We start from the raw sequence: 12,665 nt of genomic DNA, 5'->3' as shown, positions 1-12,665 counted from the left end.
TCCATCCAGGATTGCGCCAACATGCCTGTTGGAGAACTCCGGGAGTCCACGTCCCCCCGCTTCCGGATCTTCAAATCACGAGGCATGTGGTGGCGGTTCAGGCACACAGTCCCCACTGCACTAGTTTTCCTAGACTGTAAAAAATGAAAGAGCACTGGACAGGTGTACCAGTTGTCAACATACACCTTGTACCCTTTCCAAAAGAATTCACCCGCCTCCATCAAGTCCACCACCACTTTCTGAGAGGACAGTAGAGCCCCTGCTCCCTGCCTGTATAGATCTTGAACACGGCCATATACCCTGCACACAGGAAAGTTTGTACACCTTTACCCCAAATCTGGCTTGCTTGCTTAGGTCATAAGTGCGGAAACTTAGGCGTCCCCTAAATTTCCAAAGGGACTCGTCGATGGATATGAATTGATCAGGGATGAAGACTTTCCTGAAGCGATCCCCAAAAATGGTCAGCACTTCCCTCAGCTTCCACAGCCAATCATCCTCTTCAGATTCCCTCTCATTGTTCTGGAAGTGGAGGTTGCAGGAAATCTGTTCGAACCTCATGAGGCATGGTCAAGGGGAAAATTGGCATGGCCACCCCTGGATTCCTCAACCAGTAAAAGGCTAGCCGAGGTTTCTTGTTGATCCCCATCAGCATCCGGAGGTCAAGGTAGACGTGAAGCTCAGCACTCGTGATCGGGTGCCATCGCCGTCCGCGGCTCTGTGCCGTCTCGTTCGGGTATCTGGATATAGCAGTAATGTATATTAAAGAAAAGCTATGCGAATCAACTCTACATACCTATTCGTCTCTTCCACTATGAGGTCAATTAACTTGTTGGTAATGAACTCTGTACACTGCCAGTGGCATCGAATCCTTGTCCAGGTCAACCTTGATACCAGGTGTACCTGAAAAGTTTTACTTTCTGGGTACATTCTCCCTCCTTCTCCACCTAAAGTCTGTGGTCCCTGGAGCATTGCTATTCCACGTTTTGTTGACATGGGCAGACAGAGGCTCGCCACATGGGGCAAATGGGTTAATTATCTTTTTCGTTCTTCTCTTTGTTTCTTCATGCTTCCTCCTGTTATCACTTTATTCCTTCATCCATCCTCTTTTTCACTTTCTCTCATCATATCTCTTCCTTTCCTTCATTAATTTTATTCCTCTTTCTCTCACTCATTCATTCTTCACACCCTCTCTCTTTATCTCTTTCTTCCTTTTTTTCTCATATTCGTTTATTTATCCATTTGTTTTCTTTCCCTCTGTCTGTCTGCTACTTCTGGATCACTGGCTTCTTGGGCTCAGACTGATAGGATTCCGTGTTGACTTCCTTTATTGTTCCTTAACCTCGTCTGCTTTGTCTCTGTTGCTGTCTGTAAAGCAAATTATGCTTGAAACTTTCAGTAGATCTCAACAGATGTCAGTCAGTTCTGCTTTACACTTTTGATGGTTGTATGCTGGGATGTCATCCATTCTTCCATTTTTCTGGGATTCTCCGTAGGGTACACTTCAAGGGCTTTCTGACAAAGAATGGGTAATTGTTGTGCATACCAAAAAAGAAAAAAATAGATAAAAAATAATGTATGTGGGTGGGTCTCATAGCCTATATGAGAAAGCTCATCACCAAAGGATTAAAAGATGTAATTTAGAATTTGCATTAATGGGCAATGTGAAGGGAGAGGCAAAGGAAGAAGTTTATTAATCCCAACTTCTGTTGGCAGAAGTTAACTTACTAACCAGCCAACCCATTAATCCTAGGCATCTTGGTCACGGAAGTCAACCCGGGGAATGTGTGGACACCCATCTACCGTCACGCCTGGCTCTCCTGGCGGGACATGCTGAAGCGCCTCCTGTGCTCCCTGCTAATGCAAGATGTGCAGGAGGGAGCTCAGCCACTAATCCACGCACTCAATTCGTCTTCTCTGCAAAGTGGAATCTATTTAAGGTTTGAATTTATATTCCAATGTCTATTTCAACCCCTGAGGGAAGAGCATTTACTATTTAGGCACACTTGGGGCAGAGGCAAGGTAAAGTGTACCACTAGTCCCTCCAGGACAGCAGAAAGTGATTATAATATTTTCAAGTTCATAATGTATATGTTGATTTATGAATTCCAGAGATGCCATTCATTCTTTTGCATGAACTGAACATAGTAGATTGAAGCAATTGTCTAGCATAAGTAGATACATCCTTCAAAAGAGGGAGAGGGAGAGGGAGAGGGAGAAGGAGAAGGAGAAGGAGGGAGGGAGAGGGAGAGGGAGAAGGAGGGAGGGAGAGGGAGAAGGAGGGAGGGAGAGGGAGAAGGAGGGAGGGAGAGGGAGAAGGAGGGAGGGAGAGGGAGGAGGAGGGAGGGAGAGGGAGAAGGAGGGAGGGAGAGAGAGGGAGAAGGAGGGAGGGAGAGGGAGGAGGGGAGAAGGGGAGAAGGGGAGAAGGAGAGAGGGAGAGGGAGAAGGAGAGAGGGAGAGGGAGAAGGAGAGAGGGAGAGGGAGAAGGAGAGAGGGAGAGGGAGAAGGAGGGAGGGAGAGGGAGAAGGAGGGAGGGAGAGGGAAAAAGAGAGAAAAGAGAGGAAGAGAAAAAGAAAAAGAATGAATGAGAGAGAAAAAGACAGAGACAGACAGACAGACAGACAGACAGACAGACAGACAGACAGACAGACAGACTGACTGTCATTATCAGTCATTATATACATAGAATTTCTATATATGTTATATAGAAAAAAATATAGTTTCATGTTTGAGAATTCTTTTCAGAGACTAAATATTATTGTTTAACTAATGTTAGTCATCTTACATGTTGGTGGAAAAAAATATATAGAATGACAGTTTGCACAATTAATTTAACTCATTTCCCTCATTATTCTCAGTGATATCCTACAAGCGGAAGGAAGGCCAGGCTATGACCCGGCAGTGACGCAGAGACTTTTGGCTGCGTCAGTGGAGCTAACTGGGAAATACCTGGATGGAACCCCAAAGGAGATTTACAATTTCATTTAAGATGATGATAATGATTGTACTTCTGTATTGAATTTCTTCTTATTATTGTTATTTATTAACTAAGGTATCAAAGTATTTTTTATAGTTTCTTTGTTTTTTTTTTTGAGGTTGATGTTACTGTAGGTATCGAATTGTCTTGAATTTTTTGGCAAGGGTTTAAAAAGATTCAAAATTGCCCTAGACCATTTAGTAAGATTAAAAAATTAAAAGGCAACGAAGAGGCTTAGCTGAGACTGTTAGATAAGAGCTTAAATTTTCAATTGTTAAATAGGGGATTTTATTAAAGGTTTCAAATCCAAAATCTGAGAAACGATAATTATGGAAATATATGATTAGTGTGATATAGCCTCATTAATTCTAAATTACATTCAATAACTCACATCCAGAATGAGGATCATTGACATTGCATGCTGGGAAGTGCTAAATGTGGAGGGCGAGTGGGCCTACAATGGCAAGAGTGCTCCAAGAGATGGTTCAAAAATATGTGCGCACATAACCAACGAGTGCTGCTCATGCGAGATAGAGCTGCTTGAATCACGGTATCTAGTATGTGAGGCTGAGGAAACCGTAGTCTTTGGAGAGGCTGTCTCTGCATTCGACCGATCCCTGGAATTGGCCCTTTCAGTGATGAATGATGAGGAAACAGCCCTCATCAATATCAAACTACCAAGAAAATTTGTGGATGATAATACAGACAATGACGATATCACATTCACTTGCCAGTTAAGCCTGAAGATTATAGAAAATGCAAAGCTAATTTTTGAGTACAGCCCAGAAGAGAAAATGGCCAGGGCCATTAGGTACAAGAACCTAGGCGTTGGCCTGTATAAAGAGGGCAGTTTTTCCAAGCAAGTCTCGGCCTTTTTCATGTTCAGCCAGTCTGTGAAGTGGCTGGTAACAATCAATACAGAGGAGGCACAAAGCAGCCTGGCTGAGATTAAGGCAATCAAGATGCACTGTTACAACAACCTGGGGCTTTACCATTTGCGCAACAGTCAGTATCGACTGGCTGTGGCAGCCACAGTGACTGTCCTTAATGAAGACCCTGACAACGTCAAAGCCCTTTACCGGCGCTCTGTGGCAAACACTGAGCTGCAAAACTATGAAAAGGCTGCAGAAGACATTCAGGCAGCCCTTGTGCTTGATCCTAACAACACCCTCATCAAGAAGCAGATGGAAATTCTCAAGAAACGGCAAAAGATGCTTTCTCACAAGTATGCTGAGGCAATGAAAAAATATTTTGCCTAAAAGGAGGGTCCAAATATGTTCACTAATTATAGAATTAAGAGCAAATCTTTTCTCTATATTGCAAAAGTACACCACCAGCTAATAAAAGGTTTGTTCAAATGCAAAGGGTTAAGCCTAGCCAGTACAATAGACTGAATTAAAGAATTTTAATAATAGGAAGGTTATTTACTTTTACCCTATAAATATGTGCTTAATGAGCCCTGTGATCGCTCTCTCTGGCTTATTAAGTTCTATTTTAAACAATTTCTCTGCAGTATATTTCAAGGTGTCACAAGCATTATCATCATTACTATGGTTTGTCTTAATTCTTTTTGATATTTCAGGCAATATTGGCCCATTTTAGTAAGAGTTTATTTCACCGCACAGAAATAAAATTGTCATTCCGACCATTTGTAAGATATTTTCTCGTACCTCATGAATATGTGCTTTCTGAATAGACAGATTATTTTATTTATTGAAAATTTTCTGCCATATCAACATCCAAGGTCATTAGTGGCATATTCAAAATATAGCAGTAGTGTGAGGGAAGTGCTATGTGACATCAAAGGTCATATGGTGCTCTGGTAAAGTATAGTAGCAAAAAGGGTTAGAAATGAGTTAATGATCAGGGTAAAGTTACAGGTTGAACAGTACTAGAGGGTAGTATGGTAGTGAAGAGGGTGGAGATTGGGAGCTGATGGGGGTCTAGTATAAGGTAAAGGTTGTTAGAAGGGAGGAGGAGTTCAGGAAGTAGGGAGCATTATGATAAAGTATTGTGGCAAAAATGGCAGAAATTAGTTAACAATTAGGATAAGTGGACTAAACAAGGATGAGGAAAAGGGAAGTTGGAGAAGAAAGACCGTGCAAAATTAGTTGAGTCGAGGGCTGAAGACCAAGGTAAGGGTAATCCCCTTTATTGGGCCTCAGTCCCTGTCTTCCAAGCCTACCCCCCATGACAAGAAGAAAGGGATGGGAGGGGAGGGGAGGGGGGGGTAATAAAGAATGGTTATTCTTACCCACCTAGTTGTCACAGCTTCCAAACAGTGAAAATGTTTGTGATTAGTCCTTATTTTACTTAGTTTATGCTTTAAACTTGATATATTCCATAGCTACTGCTTTATATTTGTTGATCTTTTTTTTTTAAAGAAAAAGAAAATAAGAAAAGTTAGGGTGTTGTCTAATACTTTACAGTTGAAGTTTACAGTTGAAGTTTACAGTTGAAGTTTACATCCTCAATTTTTCTTCCTTATATGTCATAACTTCAGATGACTGATGATTTCATGAATTCTCTAATGATTTCATTATAATATAAAAGCATAAAAAAAATATATATATATTATATATGTAGAAAAGATATGAATGAGAATGAATATCTTCACAATACAAGAGATGTATGTTCATTCTCATTCATACCTTTTCTACATTTGTCAACATGAATATGGAGTGTGTGTGCGAGTGCAAGAGTGAGTGGGTGTTCTTTTGCTTGCATGTGCAATACAGGTAAAGAAGGAAAACTAAAAACAAAGTAAGATACAAAAGAAAGGACAAGCAGAGTTGTAAGTTAAACCCATTTAAAAACATAGTACAAATTATACCGGTTTATTGAAAATTTTCTGTAGCATCAACATCTAAGGTAAGCAGCAGCATATTCAAAATACAGTGCTAGGGTGATGCTTAGGGGCAAACCCGAGTAAAAAAAAGGTTTTTGGTTCATAAGGCAATATTTGTGGATTACCAGAATGATCAATTGTTAAAGTAAATAAATGTGCTATAGCATTATGATTAAGCATTGTGGCAAAAATGAGGTAATGATTTGGACAAGTGGACAGAAGGGTATGAAGAAGAGAAGGAAAAGGAAAGAAAAAACTTTGCAAAATTAGTTGAGGCAAGGGGTCAAGGCCCATGGCAGGGCTGGTCCCTAGATTGGGCCTCAGTCCTTGTCTTCTAAGCCCCCTAACCCCCCTTAACACCTGCCCCATCCCCTGCTCATTGATGCCATGATAAAAATGGTTAAGAAACAGTCGAACATCCTAGCTGCTCTTCCGTCTGTAAATGTGGCAATGTTTTGTTTTTCTGTCAGGCATAGGCATATTACCTCATCTTTAAAAATAAATATTGAACATGTAATAGTTTATTTCTAATCAAAGGTCTTCTGTTCCAATCAGTTGATATGCAAGTTTCTTGTATTATGCTTTTGTGGGCACTTGGTGTAATATTGTTAAACTTTGATTTTCTCAAACTCATCCACATTTATTGAATTTTTTTTGCTGCATCAACATCTTAGGTCATTAGTGGTAGATTCAAAATACAAAATTGAGGACAAAGTCACAATGTATGGAAGTTTTTTGGTTCCTAAGGTAATGGGGAAAATGCTGTTCTAATATTTTGTATCTTTTGTGAAATGTCTCTACACAGATGGTTCTGCCCTACCTGATTTCATCTTTCCTTGAATTGGTAGGAAAATATTTTTTACTAGTGCTATGAATATCAATGGTGTTGGTTTTATTATAAACATTAGTAATAGCAAAATAAGGGAACGTATAATATTTTCATAAATTAAAGAAAAAGGTAAACAGGCATTTTAAAATATTGATTTCAGATATTTTTATTTATTGAAATTAGCAGCGTATCAGCAGGTCATTAGCAGCATATACAAAATGTAGCGATAGGGTGGCGCCCAGGTATGAAAGATTTTTGGTTCAGTAAAGTAAGGTTTGTGGATTTCCAGAATGGTCAGTGATCTACACTAGTGTACCTGACATCAAAGTTACACAGCATTATGGTATAGTATTGTGGCAAAAGGGGTAAATAAGAATTAACAATTTGGATAAGGGGACAAAAGAAAGGAATAAAAAAGAAGATGAGACTAAAAAGGAAAGTGGGAGAAGAAAAGACCTTGCAGCATTGGTTGAGGCAAGGGGTCAGGTCTAAAGCAGGGGTGATCCCCTACATTGGGCCCCACTCTCTCCTGGAAACAACAAGCAAGGGATGGGGGGGGGGGGGGGATGGCAGATGTACATTTCTTTTAATGTGTTGAAAACTGAGGTGTGAGTGCATTTTGAGACAGGGGCACTATAATATTCATTCTCTCTCTTAAGGCCCCATCTAGGCAATGGAAGTGTCTAGTTGGCTTTGCCTGTTCATCTCATACACTAGGGGGTGAAAATGTCAGGCAAGTCATCTCAGAAGCAAACAAACTACTAGGCAGATGGTGATTTTGCTCAACCATGGGCACAGGCACTTTGCTTATCATTATTTCTCAAACAATGGGCCTGTGCTAGTCGGGCAGTGCTCGATCACGTGGACAAGGCCTTATAAGAGTGGTTGTGTAAATCTAATGTTATAGATTTAACTCATGTAACTAAGATTATGGAGCAGTAATGTGTGCTGAATAGATCAGTGGTTAAGTCACCCAAGCATTGATTTTGCATTTGGTTATACTGCCACAATTGATTAGGACTCCATTTATTCCGTGGACACAGGATGATGGCCTAGGATCCACAGGTCAGGGCCGTCTCTCACTTGACATCTGTCATACTTGTCTCTATAAACCATGACTTAAGGTTTCACTTATTTGTTGGTATTATAATGGTTGGTTAATGGTTAAAAGCAAAATAAATGTGCTAGACATCTAAGGTCATATAGCACTATAGTTAATGTTAGTGAAGGATGGTTGGGTTAGTGATTAGTTGTTAAAGCTGGGTTTAGGAATTGGTGAGTGAATGGGTTAGGGTCGGATGAGGTAGTTGGTATTATAAGCAATACTGTAATTATATAAAAATGTGGAAAAATTTAACTTCCAAGAGTTTTCATACCTAAAAAGCAAGGTAACATTAATGTTTTGGTTTATATTCATTGAGAGAGAATGATAACTGATGTAAGCATGCTTTTTCAGCTAAATTCATTTGAAACAAATTTACTTCAGTTTCAAGTTGGCATATGATTAGTGAAACTGGTTTGGGGAAAAAAAAAAATACAAATTTTTGATTAGAGGACTTGGTTCAACATCTGACCAATAGTGACAATTCCTGAGGTTTTTAAGACTGGGCTGTTTTTGTATCTCAGTTTCATTAATGACATTTGTTATTCTTGATTATAATCCATATTGTTGTTACTACACAACTGTTTATTTACCAGAGGTTTGTAATTTGTACTTTTGTACGGATTGCATTTAGTTTCATGCTTACTGATGTTTTGATGCTGTTCTTCTAAGAAATGTGTGCAACTTAATTGCATATATAAAAGCTTTAGATAACGCAGTTTCATAAGAAATATTTAGACAATTTTAAATAGAAGTTGCTTAATAGAAGAAAAAAAAAAGGCTATAGATGTAGAAACCCATCTTAGGATCCTTTAACTTAGCAAGTGTAGTATAGTAGTTTAAACTGTTGGTAAATTGTGAAATCTGTTGTAGTTCCAGTATTATAGTAAATGGTCACCCATGTCAGACTGCTATGAAAAACCATAGTTCTAGTTCAGACCAAGAACACTGCCTTGCTTCTGAGATCTCTCCTGCTTCCACACCTTAGTACAAAATAATAAAAGGAGGAACATGTCCAATAAAACTATCATGAGGAAATGTAAAAGGACATTGAAAAAGCAAGTACAAGTCCATGGATTCCTAAAGAAAATGTGTGCTAAGATAAACTAATAGTTTTTAGCCAAAGGATTGTGATTATTATTTTATATATGTATCTTTCTCTCAAACAAATACACAAAGATGACAATGAATGAAGAAACAGTAAAAGAATGAGGAAGGAGTGATTAGAAAACTTCAAATACAAAAATGAACTGCAGGACAGAACATGTCCGTCCACACCCTTATTTATACCACGAAGCATCTAGGGTCCTGTGTGTGTGGATTTAGCATTTACTGTAGCTTTTTTTCATCAAAAAGTTATCAGAAAAATATGTAAATATATTTGCCATGTCAATAGCTGGTTATGTAGTGGCTTATGCCTTTTCATGTGTTGCTTCCATGTGCCCTGTGTTGTGCAATATTTGGCTCTCGTGTTGTCATTTAAAGATTTTAAGGATCTGATTCCAGCAGTGGAAAAACCCAGTAACTGCTGAATTATAGATGTGGAATTGGAAAAGTAATGGTTTTGGTAATGTGGATATCACATAGGATATATATAGGTTGGTATAACTATTATGTATAATGAAATTAAGGAGTGAAATTTTAAGTATTGTCACAAAGATGTATATGTAAACTTGTATACTGTTATGCAGTGTTGCTGTTGCCTGCCTTATTAAAAATGGAGATTACATTTCTTGGTGTGACTTTTTTTTATAACCTACATTAATTAAAAAAAAGCAAATGTATTTTATTCTTTAGTTGATAACATATAAATAGATTTTAAATTTATATTTCATTAAATACTTGTACTTGTCATTTCCATAAGGAATATAGTGGTTAGGATAATTTAAGTTTTTTTTTTTTTTTCATAAGAAATCATGTATTATTATAGCATACAAAACTTTCGCCTTTTATCGTTATGAATGTTTGTGCTTTCATACAAATAATTTGTAAAAAAGTGACTTGACCAACATATTGTTAAAAACAGTTTTACAATTAACAGTAAAGGTTTAGTTAAGAAACGGAGAAATAAAATCTTGAAATCTAACAATTAAGAAAAAGTGCCATATCAAAAATGAAGATACCGAGAATGACAGCACAACACAAACACAAAAACACTGGCAGAAGAATCACACCCCATACTGACACACAAAGGCATACAGGCCATTACAACTGAAGTCATTGAGAGGTCCATTCCACCACAGGTTGGTGTTGAGCGTGGTGCAGTACTCCTGACCCCCAGCATTGTCAGGCTGCCAAGGACCCCAGGCCGCGGACGGGACAGGTCTTCCGTCGGGCCAGGACCAGGCTGCTAGTTCGGGGCTGCGGGTTGCGCCGACCCGGACGTGAATCACACCTGGAGATAGGGAGGGGCAGAGAATGGACGATTACAAAGTTTTATGTACGAATGGACTGATCTGGAAGTTACCGAGGCGAGATGAGACCAGAAATCTGAAGTGAAATATTAAAAAGTAAGAATATGGGCGTTACTCCTTGCTTGTCAATCTTGTGTTTGGCGTGACATGTAGGATATTGATGCTATATAGTAAAGATATGGATGAGAATGAATATCTTCCTAAAATAAGAGATGTATATAACAGGTTTCGATTATATCTTCGTCATAAATAATCGAAAACTGGCAAATACATCTCTTGCATTGTGAAGATACTCCTTCTCTTCCATGCCTTTTCTACATTGGTCACCATGAATTAAATTCAGTTTGTTGCTTGCTACATCTCGTAGGCCACGCAAGAAGTCGAGACGTTCAGGTATTCGGTCTTGTTACCGAATTAATGTTACCAGTCTGCAAGGGGCACAGGTGAAGGTACCTACAACCTAGTAAATATTCCCTTAGTGCTTAGTTTCTGCATGCTTCATTGTTTGAGTTAATATAGTGGAAGAAAATAATCCTCTTCCGGTCAGAAGGAAGTCTAGCATCCTTTCCACGGGCAGCGAAGAACAAGAGGATTTACTACACTAGCCACGTTTTCTTTCCGCTTGCTTACATTCTCACTTTCATGTTAGGTTTTATGTAATAACGATATTTATTTGCTTCCATTCGATATCCACTCCTGTAAGAGACTAAATCCTCGCGATAAATAATCTTAGAAGACGTGCGGTCCTATAAAAAAAAGGAAATTAATCAAAAACACAAAAAAGCTATTCTTTAGCTGCAAAGCCAGATGTGTCCCCACAATCTAGAGCTCGAGAATCAAGCCATGTCCATTTCCTTTTCAGTCTTCCTCGGTCCTTCCCCATTCTCGATTATTTTCTCCCTAATCCTTTCTCTCTCCCTTGCTCCTTCCCTCTTCTTATTTTACAATCTTAGTTTATGTTCCCTTCCCTTACCCCTTTCAGTCTCTCCCCTCCAACCAACCGTTTGTTAAAATAGTTACAGTCCTTAACATCCCTCTTGCTCTTTTTTCCAAATCATCTATGGTACTTCCCTTCTCTCCTACCTGTCCCTCCTTTCCGATTTCCTCCCTCTTCTCCTCCCTCTTTACCGGCACATCTATCTACTTCTCCTTTCGCCACTTCTCCCCACTCACCCAGCTGAAGCAAGACGTAGTTCCTTAGCGCCATCAAGTCGGAGGGCGAGGCCAGGCCTGCTCCCAGCCGGCCGCAGTACTCCATGGCCCCGGTGTAGTTGCGCCTCTCATCCTCTCCCGAGACCAGGACGCAATCGCCGGCTACTAGGTCAAACGGCTCGGGACACTGGCTTGATCGATCTGAGGTGGGTAGGGAGAGTTCCAATGAATGCTGAAAAAGTGAAGGTTTCTTTCGGAATTTTTGGTATGCCATTTGCAAATGAGTACCATTACAATGAGACTTAACTAGATGCAAGAATTCTTACCATCTTCTTGGAAAGAAAATTCTAAATTCTGCAAGGACTCAACATCTGTCGTAGTCTCTGCAGGCATCGTGGTGTACTCCGGAGGTGGTATTGTTTGAGGCGGTACTGGAGGCTCTGTGTTGTGCAAAATGTCTAAAACACTGATGGTAATGGGTGGCTCAATCTCGTCGGGAGGTAAAAGGAAAGATGAATTTCCAGCTGCGACATAGGGACATCTAGTTTCAGGTATAATACACAAATTGAGTGTGGAGTTGTCCACGGCGCACCCAGTGTTGGTCTCGGCCAGAACACAAAGGCCGTAGCCGTTGTGAGCTGTAGGATCCCAGGTGTAGCCCAAGGGACACTCGTGCTTCACATGCCGGAATCCGTAGGGCATGGCAACACATTCATGGTATATACGGCAGCTGATGATATCCCCAAACCGACCCTCTCTCTGGCAGGAGAACTCCTTCGCGGTCCAAGTGCAAGGGTCCTCGCACTCCCCAGAGACTTGATTGAACATGAGGTCACCGAGGGCGCTGTCATTGTGGCACCTGAAAGCCTTCTGTACCCATCCTGTCAGGGTGAGGATGCAGACGTAGTACCTTCTGCAGTCGGGAATATACGAGAAGATGCCCATGTACCTACACCTCGGCAAGCCTGAGCGCGTGTTACACAGAATTTCGTCCTCCACAAAGATCATTTCGTTGGGGCACTGGAAGATATCGTATTCAGCCTTTACGTTCTCGCAATAGAAGAATTTCCGATCGTCGTATAAATCTACGTGAAACGAGTGCTTTGTTTGACAATAACATTGCTGAGGGTGTTCTGGGTAGCACACGCCACCCCCAAACGTCCGTCTGTCGTCACATCTGGTCTGGTTTTCGCAGGTATAAGGAAATGCACTTCCATCAATGCAGTTCACGAGAGTTTTGCAATCTGCACAATAAAACCCATTTGGGTTTTTTTCACATATGAATGCGAGGCTGTGGTCTTCGCCGACAAAGCGAAATTGAGGTAATGATCGTTGACTGCAGGTAA

The 12,665-nt window shown here is 40.2% G+C and overlaps 4 protein-coding genes across 11 annotated transcripts in view; 2 read left to right on the top strand and 2 right to left on the bottom strand.

Moving 5' to 3' along the window:
• Positions 1-1,864, bottom strand: part of LOC125033184 (piggyBac transposable element-derived protein 4-like) — a 2,524-nt gene extending 660 nt beyond the window's left edge. The window contains exons 1-2 of one of the 2 annotated variants that reach the window (XR_007115582.1): positions 1,730-1,864; positions 1-1,512 (exon numbers count right to left, since the gene is read on the bottom strand). The exon at positions 1-1,512 is cut by the window's left edge and continues 660 nt beyond it. Coding sequence is in view for 1 of the 2 variants with exons in the window: in XM_047624551.1 (XP_047480507.1) it covers positions 1-134; positions 1,730-1,741 (146 nt within the window). In the remaining variant the exon portion in view is untranslated. The remainder of the gene's footprint in view (positions 1,513-1,729) is intronic. The other variant, XM_047624551.1, reaches the window with a different exon arrangement.
• The window catches only part of LOC125033181 (retinol dehydrogenase 11-like), a 22,895-nt gene extending 19,714 nt beyond the window's left edge, over positions 1-3,181 (top strand). For all 7 annotated transcript variants that reach the window (XM_047624543.1, XM_047624547.1, XM_047624541.1 and 4 more), the window contains 2 exons: positions 1,751-1,937; positions 2,856-3,181. In XM_047624543.1, coding sequence (XP_047480499.1) covers positions 1,751-1,937; positions 2,856-2,985 — 317 coding nt within the window. In that variant the 3' untranslated portion in view covers positions 2,986-3,181. The remainder of the gene's footprint in view (positions 1-1,750; positions 1,938-2,855) is intronic.
• Positions 3,182-3,320: 139 nt separating this feature from the next.
• LOC125033183 (peptidyl-prolyl cis-trans isomerase FKBP62-like) lies at positions 3,321-4,388 on the top strand. Its single transcript, XM_047624550.1, has one exon. It carries the CDS (start codon positions 3,373-3,375, stop codon positions 4,231-4,233), a length of 861 nt encoding a protein of 286 aa, XP_047480506.1. The 5' UTR covers positions 3,321-3,372; the 3' UTR covers positions 4,234-4,388.
• A 5,272-nt stretch (positions 4,389-9,660) lies between these two features.
• On the bottom strand, positions 9,661-12,665 carry LOC125033182. The gene is made up of 3 exons (XM_047624549.1): positions 11,646-12,665; positions 11,341-11,520; positions 9,661-10,148 (listed from the first exon to the last, which is right to left on the bottom strand). The coding sequence occupies exons 1-3, from the start codon at positions 12,325-12,327 to the stop codon at positions 9,922-9,924; spliced, it is 1,089 nt and encodes a 362-aa protein (XP_047480505.1). The 5' UTR covers positions 12,328-12,665; the 3' UTR covers positions 9,661-9,921.

This window comes from Penaeus chinensis, chromosome 16, assembly GCF_019202785.1.
Source record: "Penaeus chinensis breed Huanghai No. 1 chromosome 16, ASM1920278v2, whole genome shotgun sequence".
NCBI lineage: Eukaryota > Metazoa > Arthropoda > Malacostraca > Decapoda > Penaeidae > Penaeus > Penaeus chinensis.
The sequence above is the reverse complement of the archived record's forward strand: the minus strand, read 5'-3'. Positions and strand labels throughout refer to the sequence as shown.